The sequence below is a fragment of the Apis laboriosa genome, unplaced genomic scaffold, assembly GCF_014066325.1.
Source record: "Apis laboriosa isolate Shangri-la unplaced genomic scaffold, ASM1406632v1 scaffold111_cov153, whole genome shotgun sequence".
In the NCBI taxonomy this organism is placed as follows: Eukaryota; Metazoa; Arthropoda; class Insecta; order Hymenoptera; family Apidae; genus Apis; species Apis laboriosa.
This window is the reverse complement of record NW_025220849.1, coordinates 20,562-32,353: the sequence shown is the minus strand read 5'-3', so window position 1 is coordinate 32,353 and position 11,792 is coordinate 20,562. Positions and strand designations below refer to the sequence as shown.

The 11,792-nt window shown below is 24.8% G+C and overlaps 3 protein-coding genes across 4 annotated transcripts; 2 read left to right on the top strand and 1 right to left on the bottom strand.

Moving 5' to 3' along the window:
* Positions 1-1,091: 1,091 nt before the first annotated feature.
* Positions 1,092-2,522, bottom strand: LOC122711112 (mitochondrial genome maintenance exonuclease 1-like). Of its 2 annotated transcripts, none has more exons than XM_043929563.1 (4): positions 1,923-2,522; positions 1,655-1,862; positions 1,367-1,499; positions 1,092-1,307 (listed from the first exon to the last, which is right to left on the bottom strand). In XM_043929563.1, exons 1-4 carry the CDS (start codon positions 2,461-2,463, stop codon positions 1,161-1,163), a joined length of 1,029 nt encoding a protein of 342 aa, XP_043785498.1. In that variant the 5' UTR covers positions 2,464-2,522; the 3' UTR covers positions 1,092-1,160. The 2 variants fall into 2 exon arrangements, with proteins under 2 accessions (XP_043785498.1, XP_043785505.1); XM_043929570.1 differs by having other exon boundaries at positions 1,171-1,303.
* A 2,821-nt stretch (positions 2,523-5,343) lies between these two features.
* On the top strand, positions 5,344-6,602 carry LOC122711127 (cuticle protein 64-like). Its single transcript, XM_043929598.1, has 3 exons — positions 5,344-5,430; positions 5,990-6,107; positions 6,396-6,602. Exons 1-3 carry the CDS (start codon positions 5,344-5,346, stop codon positions 6,521-6,523), a joined length of 333 nt encoding a protein of 110 aa, XP_043785533.1. The 3' UTR covers positions 6,524-6,602.
* Positions 6,603-6,972: 370 nt separating this feature from the next.
* LOC122711064 (40S ribosomal protein S12, mitochondrial) lies at positions 6,973-11,630 on the top strand. Its single transcript, XM_043929467.1, has 5 exons — positions 6,973-7,109; positions 7,427-7,474; positions 7,559-7,606; positions 10,992-11,213; positions 11,319-11,630. The coding sequence occupies exons 1-5, from the start codon at positions 7,046-7,048 to the stop codon at positions 11,450-11,452; spliced, it is 516 nt and encodes a 171-aa protein (XP_043785402.1). The 5' UTR covers positions 6,973-7,045; the 3' UTR covers positions 11,453-11,630.
* Positions 11,631-11,792: the final 162 nt, after the last annotated feature.

Genomic DNA, 11,792 nt, shown 5'->3' with positions numbered 1-11,792 from the left:
AATTTAAAGAAAACAAACTTCTTATGTAATTCCTTTTTAATATTAAATCAGACATGAATGAATTTATATTGTATAATAATACATGTGTAATAAATATATGTGTATTGCATTACTTTGATAGAAACCTACAATAGTACCATACAGATAGATAGATTTTTACATTACATATTTTCATTCTACAGTAAATTACATTTGTTAATATTCTTTATTCTCGAAATGAAATTTATTTCATGTTATATTTATTTCATTTAATTTTCGTTTTATAATAAATTATATTTATCTCAATATAATTAAAGAAATGCATCGAATTAGTTTCGATACAAATTTTCATTTTAAAACAAATTATATTTAATTAATATAATGTTTATCTCGAAATAAAATTTGTTATGAAACGATTTAATACTAATAAATAAGTGCTAATTAAATTACAAATAACACGAAAGTATCGAATTATGATTTTATTTATAACTAAGATTTCCATTGCTAACTTTCTCCATACATCGCAATAATCTAGATAGTCAAGACTTCGAAAATTCAAATACGGTGAAATACAAGGAAAGATACGTTTTCGCTACATAGCTTCACCATTAGTTTACAGTTCCCAACGGGTTACGAAGGGTTGCGCATCGCACTTATAAGGGCTAGTAACAGAGAGTTGGACAATATCGCGCTACGAAGGGTAGCTAGTTTCAAGTTATAATTGCTATATGTTAACCAACAATAGGGAAGGTAGGCTGGTAGGGAAAGTAGGCTGGTAGGAAAGGTAAGTAGATAGGGAAACAACCCTCCCATATATACGTTCTTAATATTTTACTTATCACTGGTAAGTTATGTTCAAATTATAAATATGAAAATTAATGAAAATTTGTAATTGAACAATAATTTTCACAAAATGTAACATAATATACATTTTTTAAAATATTTTTTTAATTTAATTTATTAAAAAAAATATTTAATTAAATTAAGTATAATTAAATTATTTATTCTTCACTATTTATTATTTATTCTTCATTATTTATTTTAGAGTATTTTTAATCAACAAAATCTTTTTTCTATCTCAAAAAATATCTTCTATCAAATTAAATTTTATGACTTTCAACTTTATTTATATAAAAATTATTTATATAAAAATAATATAAAATATTTTTTTATATAGAAGATTAATTATTTTTGTTCATGTTTTTATAAAATTTTTCCAATCTTTCCAACCAATTTTCCCATGCTAATTGTAAAGTATCGTCTTTCAATTCATGAACACTTGCAGGTTCTCCATTTGTATAACCAACAACGACTAGTCCTTTATCTATCTATCAATGCAATTGTGTGTAATTATATAATTTTATACATTATTCTTATAAATAATTACCTTAAATGAATACTTATTTGAAGCATTTACAGCTCCAATATAAGCAGCAAGTTGTACAGGTGCATCAAAAGTTGCAGCAAGTGATGCCTTTTTTTTATCTGATTTTTTCCAATCAATTAAATATATCTCATCTCTAAACAAAGATTATTTTAAATAATAAAATTATACATATTCTAAATCTACATATTCAAGAATCAATGTAACATAACAGTATGTATACTATATTATATTAAAATTCTGTAGCAAATTATATTTCTCTTATAATGGCAAAACAAATTTTTATTATACCTATAAGAAGCAATACAATCTACAATGCCTTTATATCTTAATGTTGGATGCATTATATTTTCTTCAAGTGCATAAGTTGTTTGTATGTCATTTAATATTGGTTGCACACTAAAATATACTGATTTAATAGAAGGTGGAATTATAGTTTCTTCATATGACAATACATTTTTGATAACAGAATGAAATAATTTACCATTATTCAATAGATCTATAAATATAACAATCATTATGTCATCTAAAGATCTTGATTATATGAAAAATATTATACCTTTACGATATTTATTAAAATATGTTTCTCCAAACGTATCAATTATATTTTTCTTCCATTTTTCTAAAATAGCTTTAACTTCCAAAGACATCGTTTCATTAAGAATATTCGTTATACTTGGAATTTTTAAGTCTATATTATTCTCAACACATTGTATACCAAAATTTTCTATTGTTTCAGAACCAAAAATAGAAAATGATTTTAAATTTTCCATAATTTTAAATTTATTTATAGTTTTTACTTCATTTATTTTTGGTTTTTCTGATAATTCCAAATCTTCTTTTTTTTTTACTTGTACAATTTTTTTATCTTTTTTTTGTTTAAGCACTTTATAAACAATATTTTTAGATATTATTTGATTTGACTGCATTTCACATGTAGAATTATTATCTAGCTTAGAAGCTTCTGTTGTTTCAACAATTTCATTCTGTTTCTTAATATTTAAATTATACGCATATTTAGTTGAAAATCTTTCTTTCTTAATATTAAATTTTAAAACTGTTCTATACTTTATACTTTGTTTAATTCTCAATCGAATCATATTTGAATATAAATCTATAATATTGTAAAAATATAACAAAAACACTCTTGTTATTATTATCACTTTTTCCTTATAATTATTGACTAACCAAGAGAACTCGCAAGAAAATAAAGATTTAGTTCAATTTCATTGACTTGTTATGCCATCTATTGACATTCCTGTTACCTATCTATATTTTTCAGTCGATAATAAAATTTTATATTAAAAATTACTAATAAAAATTCATTTACAAGTCTAATAGAAGCTTTTTTTTTTATAAAATATTTTTTTTTTAAATATTTATGTATTAAAAATAAAATTACATTTATTCTATTTTAATTAGTCTATGTATGTAAAATATAACTAGCTTAAAAAAACATATAAATAAATATGTATATTATTTACTTTACATATGTAATTACTATGTGGAACACATTATTTATTTTATAAATTATCTTTTTTTCTCGAGTTAAATTTAAAAATTAAAAATATTTTTTAAAATATATATAAATTTATTTCAATTGAAATACTATAATTTTAAATTATTTTTGGATGAATGATCTGCGTACATTAGAAAGAAGAACCATCACAGAATCCTAATAACTACATATTATCACCAATGAACGTAAAACGTGACCATAATTTATCAGATTTTACACGATTCAGCTCGTTTTAGCTCATGGTTGCAATTTCAGAGTTAACTGCTTATCAAGTTACAGGACATCATTCTAATGATATGGAGTACCTATGGAGTACTACCCTCTTCATTGATTTTACACAATAACCTCGTTCACGATATCTTCTATCATGCAATCGAACATTTAATAATATCTATGATTAAAACTTTAAGAAACTTGTTCGCCTTTTTTTGATTGTATTCTATTTGCGCAATCAAAATGTTGTAATTATTATTTACGTAAAAAAAAAAAGTTGATAAAATCAACCATTTATATCTTTCACTTTTAAATTTCTAGGCACTAGGTAATATCACGTCATTTATTAAAACTGAGGTTAATTTATACAAAATAGCAATAAATTAAAAAAAATATTGCATAATTGAAATGCATATATTGCATAATTGAAATGCATAATTGAAATGCATATATTGCATAAAAAATTTTTTATGAAATTTTAAATAAATAAAATATTTTTTTCTTTTTCCTCATATATTATCTTTCTACTAAATTTTAAAATATATGTATTTTATCTAATCAAATATTTAAAAACCATTTTTATTAAAATATCCATTATGAAATGGCTTTTGTGAGATAAGTTGTTTGAAGACATTGAAGATATGGTAAATGATAGATTTAATAATTATCTTACAGCATGTAAGATTCCATTGTAATGGAGAGTATTTATGATTACAAATGTGATATATTGAAAGTTTATTAGATCTATTCATCAATCTTATAAATACTACACTTGATCATATTTAAAAATCTAATGATGCTTTCAAGTGATGACCTACATATTAAATTGTAAGACATCTCTAAGAAGATAATATCTAGGATCAAATTTCAATTTAGAAAAGACGTCTAATAGTACAAACAAATAAGTAGTTCTTACCACAAATAATATGAAAATATTTTATTTTCCTCAATCTTACTGAGCTATCGATATAATTTTTTTTTTTTTAATATATCATTATTTATGTCAGGAGAATTTTATATCATTATTTATGTCAATTTAATAATATTTAATAATATTTATCACTTAATAATATCTAAATTTAGTAAAAACCACGTACGATCATTCATTTAAATATATATTTTTGATAAATAGCATGTTTAAATACATAGATATATCTTTTTTATTTAGAATATAATTATGGGACGAAATGCATAAAATGTAATATCTAAATGCACAAAATATAATCTTATTTTTACGTAATAATGCAACTGAAAACTATCCCTATAATACATTGTAACGGTGAAAGTTACACAGTGAAATTTGAGAAGTATGGAAAATACGATCTAACATCTCTTATTGATTGTCAGTTATCGTATCAATTTAATCAAGAGAAAAAAAATCATTATGATAACATGTGAAAGAAGCGCATCCGCTTTCGATGCATCTATAAACAATTAACTACAAATACCATGAAGAGCAATATTAACGCGATATTTTATGAACCTAAATAGAAAAGATGTTACAAATTGTAATACAAAACTATAACCAAAAAAATATATCTATAAAAATTATTAATTATTTATAATATATATAATAATGTTAGATCTTAATAAATTAACTAACGATGCATTATGCAAATTCTAATCCAATTTAATTGATACTACATCATATGTGAAGAAATTCTTATTAAGTAAATAATAATAATAGATTGTTTAGGTCGGTCTCAACAAATTGATTATTTTTAATTTTTCAAACCCTAAGATATTCAAAAAATCTAGATGATTCTTATCTTCTTCTCATTTTTAGAAGTTAAGAAGTTATTTTCTCTGTATGTAAAGCTAAAAAAAATATATTTACAACCTTATATATCACATCTATGTATATTGAGAAAGAAAAATAATCGTCGTAATAATCTCTCTATTTAAAAATTTGCCTGTAAAAAAATATTGTTTCTATATTTGATGAAACGATTGCTTCAATTTCAATTGATAAAATCAGCAAGAACATACATTATTATTTTTTTTTTGTACGAATAACTATTGATTTTATTATATCTATTATTAATCTTTACAATTCATACATTTTTTCCAACTGAGTTAACGGCAATATTAATATTATCATAACGATAAATTCACGGTGAAAAATTTTCATGACAAGGTAGTAACAGTAAACAAGTTAGAAAGGCGCATAGACACACATACATGCACATAATCTAACTTCACCGGGATGCGATACCGCAAGGAAAAGATTCCGGTGGTATAAAAGGGGATGTGTTCTGTGCAGACTGCATTAGTTTCAATTGCGAACAACCCATCGTTACGATACAATAATATAACAAGCAACATGAAATTCTTCGTAAGTAATGCTTCTATTATTTGCTTCTAATTATATTATGTTTATGTTTCATTTTAAATGATGGATATAGACTGATACAGTGTAATTAATTAAAAATTTATTTTTTTTCTATAATTTATTTAATTTCCCCCTATATATTTAATTTTCCCCTATATTTTACTCTAAATATTAATTGAAATATATATCTTTAATTTGTTTCATTTTACATTCTACATCGTTGTTTAATATAATTCAATTATTTTATTTTTTATAGATGGACCGAATTTATAAAATTATTATAAAGAATTATAAAGAATTTTTATAAAAAAACCATTATAAGATTTGAAGACCTTAATTTTTTTTAAAAATATATATAATATCCGTAAAAGATTCTCTAATTCTTTTTTTTTAATTTTTGTAATTATATATTTATATATAATTATAATATTATATATATATTATGAATATATAAAATGCATTTTTCTCTGAACTTAAAACTTTTATTTTGATTTTAACATCAAAAAACATAGCATAATTATTTTATTTTATTTTATAAAATATAGCTATAAATTGGTTGCAGATAATTCTTGCTATCATTGCCCTGGTATCTCCCTTGTATGCCCAATCTGAAGAAAAAATAATTGAGAAAAGAGGTTTATATGGTGGCATTGGTTTGGGTTATGCAAGTCATGGAGGAGGTAATTAGTTGAAAAATTTATATCTATTTTCGCATATTTTAATTTTTATAATTCTAATTTCCATTTTTAAAATAATAGAATTTATTTAATTATTGTAAAGTTATCAATTTTTACAATATGTAAATATATATTTGATTAAAATTTAAAATAAAACTAGAAATGCGAAAGGAATCAAGAAATATAGGTAATATTTTATTTTAAAGTCTAAATATTAGAACGGAAAAATAATTAAACAGGAACATTATGTTAACATGATTCATGTTAATTTTATTTTTTTGTTAATTATAGGTTTTGCGTATAGCGCACCAATAATTACCAAATCTATTCATATCCCTACTGTTCGACTTGGATATGGTGGATATGGTGGATATGGTGCATATGGTGGATATGGACACTCTGGAGGATATAGATGGTGAAAAATTTAAATTGTTCTAAATTTTGTCCATTGGTACTATACCTTTGTAATATATTATTATAATATTACATTATTGTAATTGTAAAACTATTGTAACATTGAAAAAAGTTTTTAATATGCAAAATAAATTCAATACTTTTTAATAAGTGTTACTATTGGTTTCCTTTTCTGCTATATGCATATATAATAATCTTAATTAATTAAGAATAAAGTTAATCTTAATTAATTAAAAATAAATTTAAATATGTAAAAAAATATTTTTTAATCTAGTGAAACTAATTTAAAAGTCTCTGAAGTTCTAATGTACATAGAAAATGGAATATTTTTATTAATTTTTTTAATAAATAATTAATACCTTTTAATGGTTTGTGTCCGATATAAAGATAATGCAGAAATGAACTTTATCCACTATATTATAAATACATATGACTACGAAGTTCTACATTTCGCCGCTAGAGTCGTAAAAATGTCTAGTTGCATTCACTAAATTTGTTTACTTATTAAAAAAAAATTAAATCAAATCATGAATTTCTTGGCTAGAAGTGTAGCGAATGCAGCTAGATCTTGGCTTGCAAATTCAGTTGAAGGTAAAATTAATTATTGTGTTAATGAAGTGAAATAAAATGAAATTATTACGTATATTGTTAACCTAACCTATAATTTAATCTTTAAGTACAAAATATCGTCTTTTTTTTTATTTATAAACAATAATTTACATTTTTTATAATTACAATCCTATACATATTTGATAAAGATTGTTTTATAATAAATAATTTTTGTTGTCACTGATAAATCATTAAATTATTGTAATATTGTGTATTAAAATTTCGATTCTTATTTGAATTATTTAATAAATAATTATAACTAATTGTAAATATATCTAATAAAAGATATTATTTTACAGCAAGCAAATCACAACTAACTAGATTATGTGCAAATCCTGGAATTCAAGGTATTTATTTTTTTAACAAATAACAAAATTTGAGATATTATTATTAAATTTATTTGAAAAATTACTATTTTCATGTTTTTACAGGAACTGTACTTAACACTACTAATTCCTATATTAGAAATTTGATGCAAGGTAAGATATATATCTTAATATCGATATTGTACCAATATCTTACCTATAAGTTAAAAACAAAATGAAATGTATCTATACCACATCATACACAAAAGTAGGAAATATAATTATAATTTCAATATAAAAAATATTAGAAATTAAAATATTAATTGTAATATTATAAAAGATTTTTCCAAATCTTAAAAAACAATCACTAAGTATATTGAAAATAATCAATATATTCAGAATGTTTTCCAAAAGAAAAAAGCTAGGACTGCCTCGACAAACGAGAACCATCAGTGACCCATTTACGTGAAATCGCGCGAACCTTGATGGTCATTGTTTGCGTTTCCCATAAGTGTAACAAGACCAGACAATTCCATAGGAATTCGAGTGACGTCTCGAGTTTCCATAAGCCTTTTTCGACAGATCAGTATCTCTCGTTTCTCAACAGAGTAAAAAGGGGTGGTCGTTCTAAAAGGGGACCACGATTTTCTTCCTGCATTATTCGTTCGCGAAAATGCACATCGCTTGCAAAAGCGCATGCAGCGCTTTACCTCTTTGATCCCTAAAAATAGAAAAAAGGAAAGAGAGAAAGAGAGAATGGAGGAGATCTCAAAAATGCAAAAAAGGATCTCCGGCTACTTCGCAAGAAAGGACACGAATGGGGGAGAAAGCAGGCTTTTCCTCGAGCAACAGCGAAAATCGTTGGGAATCGAAGGGGGTGACGTGTCCATTTGTGGTTGACCAGTTGTCAGAAGTGATTCTGTGAAGGGTGCAGTCTGCAGTAAGACTGTTATCCGAATTTTCTCAGTTTTCATGATCCCACAATGGACCATTCGTGGGACCAATTTCATTCTCGATCATCAGGAATGATAATATTATTATTGCATTTGTTTTTTTTTTTCTTTCATTCGAATGAAGTTCTATGTAAATTTTTTGTTCAACTTGTATTTCAGAGAGTAAGTGTAACTTTTTTATTCACTTTATTAACACTATGTGTGTATAATTTGTGTGTGTTAACACTATATAAACGATCTATATTTAAAATTTCATGAATTATTTTAAAAAAAATTTTTTAAAGTTCAGATATATTTATAATTGATATAATAATTACGAGTAAATTTTTAATTTAAAAAGTTTCACAATAAATAATAAAAAATGTAAAAAATAAAATAAAAAAAAGACAAGTTTAGATTAGCTTAAGTCTCTCTTTCTTTTCTTTTTTCTAATATAAGGAAAATCTTCTTTGTTTGTCTATATATCACATTTTACGCAATCGAGTATAAATACTATAAAAATCCACTGTAAATCTTACAAGTTATCCATTCAAAATATTTCCAGATTACCAGCAATGTTTATTCTTCAAGTGAGACCTGTTAATCAGCTCCTAATTACGTCAAATTTTCGTTCTATTCATAGAATAATCGCAACTTAAGATAAGCCACGGATTTATCCTGAGCCAGTGTCATGGCTGCACGTCTACGCTGTAAAGGCGTAACCGGCACGTCGAAAATTTTCGCAATGTAATCTTGCGTATTGATCTTCGAAAAAAAGGGGTTGCCTTCCATGCATAATAGGTTCTGCTGGTCTCTGCCTTAGTTAAGTCCGAGTTAGGTAGGATTAGCAGCGACAGGCTTGGACATCTGTTATATTGACGAGCAGTGGTCAGCTAGATCTCGAAATGAACAACAATGGCCACAGTCTCGACTAACAAACCTTAGACTCCTATGATCCACCAGGGGAATATCGAAATTGTCATGTCATCCTCAACATTTCATTTAAACTATGAATCTCGTCGAATACATCGTTATGGATCGCGATCCTCTTTCATACAATCCATTCTTTATGGTGATTTTAGAAGATTTAAAGCATGTGGTTATTGGTAAGATTTAAAGCATATGTTGATTGGAAAATTTTAATACAATTTTTGAAAGTTAACTTTCGTATACTTTCAAAAAATCGATCTCTTATTATTTTTTCCCCCATATTAGTTAATCTTAATCTCAAAATAATTAAACAAATGCAATGAAAAGATGTTTGTTTACTATGTTTTGCAAATTTTTGCAAATATAAATTTATATTATAAATTATATAAATTTCATTGTTCACTTTCAAGTCACACGATCTCATGGATCGTGAATTTTTTGTGCAAAGATGGGTGGACCTTAGTTCGTAACAATGTTTCTAAATAAGCTTATACACGCTCGAACGAAAAAGGACTAGACGAGCGGTTCGCAGATGTCAAATGGCCATCATATTTGATATTCCAAAAACCCTCTTTTCCTTCAGCTCGTAAGATTATTTGCGAAAGAGTTTTCAGTTTCTTGGTACCGTTACTACGTTGTAGGTTTTCTATTTTTCTTGATTTTATTTATAATGGCTATCATCCTTGGGAACTATTTTCTTATCGAACTTCTGTCATGTCCTGCAATCTTTTTTTCTCACGCTATTCACGCAATTTTCCTGAAAAGAATTCTATCGAAATCTGTTTTGAAGAATTCCTTCGGAAGAAGCAATGCAACAATTTTTGGGGAATTATTTCTGAAGAAATTTTATTTTAAATTTTGAATGTATTATTCTTGAATTATTTTTCTAAATTTTATTTATAATTATTTCTAAATTATGTCAAAATTTTTAGAAATTTATTCTTTAAGAAGAAACAGCACGAAGATTTATTCTTTTATGTTTTTTTGTTGATTGCATTGTAAATTTAATAGAATTGTTTCTCATTTTAATTTCATATATGCCAATGTCTCTTACTCAATGTCTTTTAATTTATCGAAATCGAATTAGTTAAAAAATCATATCTTAGGGCGATATTTCACTGAAAAGCAATTAAATCGGATCGTCGTTAGATAATCAAAGAATTTCCATTCAATAGATTATTATTTCTCTTCTATTTCTCTTCTACGGGCATATACGATTAAAAAATGAAAGTATCGTGATTTTAATTAGCGCTAAAACTGTTTCTCTTATTTTCTCTCTTCTTATTCTCTTTAAACATTCTTGAAGATCAAACGTGTTTCTTCCTGTGTTTAGTTTAAAACTAATGATTCTTCTTCATTTGGTAACTAGACTCTTCTTCATTTGGTTCTTGTCTTTAGTATGTTTTGTCTTTGATAAAGGAACGTAAAGTCCAACAAAAAAGTAAAGTAATTTGAAGAATAGGAAAAAAAAATGTATTTGAGATAAATAAATAAGGTGAAAAGGTTTTTGAAAAATTATTCCATTTCTAAAAATTAAGATTTTTAGAAAATTATATCGAAACAAAAAAAAGAAAAACTCGTTTCTTTCTTATAACTTATTTCAAAGAAATTTTCTAAATTATTTTCGCGAATAATAATATAATTAAATAATATAATTATTACTTTATTATTTTATCATATATATTTATTTAAATCAGGCTTTATGCAAATAAGATTAGGAACAACGTTGAAGAGATTGCATGAGAAAGGATCATATAAAAAATATAAGAAGAAGAAAAATCCCTTGGATGGGAACCCTTTTAAAAAAGGCGTGGTGATAAAAACATTAATCAGAAAACCAAAGAAACCGAATTCTGCGAATAGAAAATGCGTCCTTGTTCGCCTATCAACCGGCAAAGAAATGGTTGCTTTTATCCCAAGTGAGTATAATTTATAATGAATATTTTAATAAAAACAAAATGCACAAAGAAGAAAAAAAAATATTTAACATATCTAATATAATAAAATTATTAATCATATTCTAGAGGAAGGTCACAATCTTCAAGAGCATAATATTGTGCTATGTAAACCGGGAAGAGTGAAAGATACTCCTGGTGTTAAGATCAGATGTGTTCGTGGGAAATACGATCTACCCCACGTAATTAAGAAAATTATTTAATTATAGAATTTATATCGAATCTTTTAAAGTTTATATAATTAAATATTATTATATAAAGTTTCTCTCTTTAAATGTTATTATATTGTAACCTCTGAAGTGATCTAAGGAGGATGTTATTAAAATAATTAACTCAATTCATAATTTTAATATCAATAAATATTTTAAGTGAGATACCTAATCAGAATCATTTTGTAAATAATAATTTTAGCAAAAATTGATTCAAATGATATTATTCTACAATATCACATTAATTTTATTCTTTTTATTACGATGAATTTTATATTCTTACTTCATTTAAAAAATTAAAGATGACACTTTAATTCACACAAATTCCGAAATG

Coding starts and splice junctions, on each gene's coding strand:
- LOC122711112 (XM_043929563.1), bottom strand. CDS start 2,463: ATGATTCGATTGAGAATTAAACAAAGTATAAAGTATAGAACAGTTTTA. Junction 1,500..1,654: donor GATTGTATTGCTTCTTATAG/GTATAATAAAAA, acceptor ATCTTTGTTTAG/AGATGAGATATATTTAATTG. Junction 1,308..1,366: donor CAAATAAGTATTCATTTAAG/GTAATTATTTAT, acceptor TTGCATTGATAG/ATAGATAAAGGACTAGTCGT.
- LOC122711127 (XM_043929598.1), top strand. CDS start 5,344: ATGTGTTCTGTGCAGACTGCATTAGTTTCAATTGCGAACAACCCATCG. Junction 5,431..5,989: donor CAAGCAACATGAAATTCTTC/GTAAGTAATGCT, acceptor AATTGGTTGCAG/ATAATTCTTGCTATCATTGC. Junction 6,108..6,395: donor TTATGCAAGTCATGGAGGAG/GTAATTAGTTGA, acceptor TGTTAATTATAG/GTTTTGCGTATAGCGCACCA.
- LOC122711064 (XM_043929467.1), top strand. CDS start 7,046: ATGAATTTCTTGGCTAGAAGTGTAGCGAATGCAGCTAGATCTTGGCTT. Junction 7,110..7,426: donor GCTTGCAAATTCAGTTGAAG/GTAAAATTAATT, acceptor ATTATTTTACAG/CAAGCAAATCACAACTAACT. Junction 7,607..10,991: donor TATTAGAAATTTGATGCAAG/GTAAGATATATA, acceptor TATTTAAATCAG/GCTTTATGCAAATAAGATTA.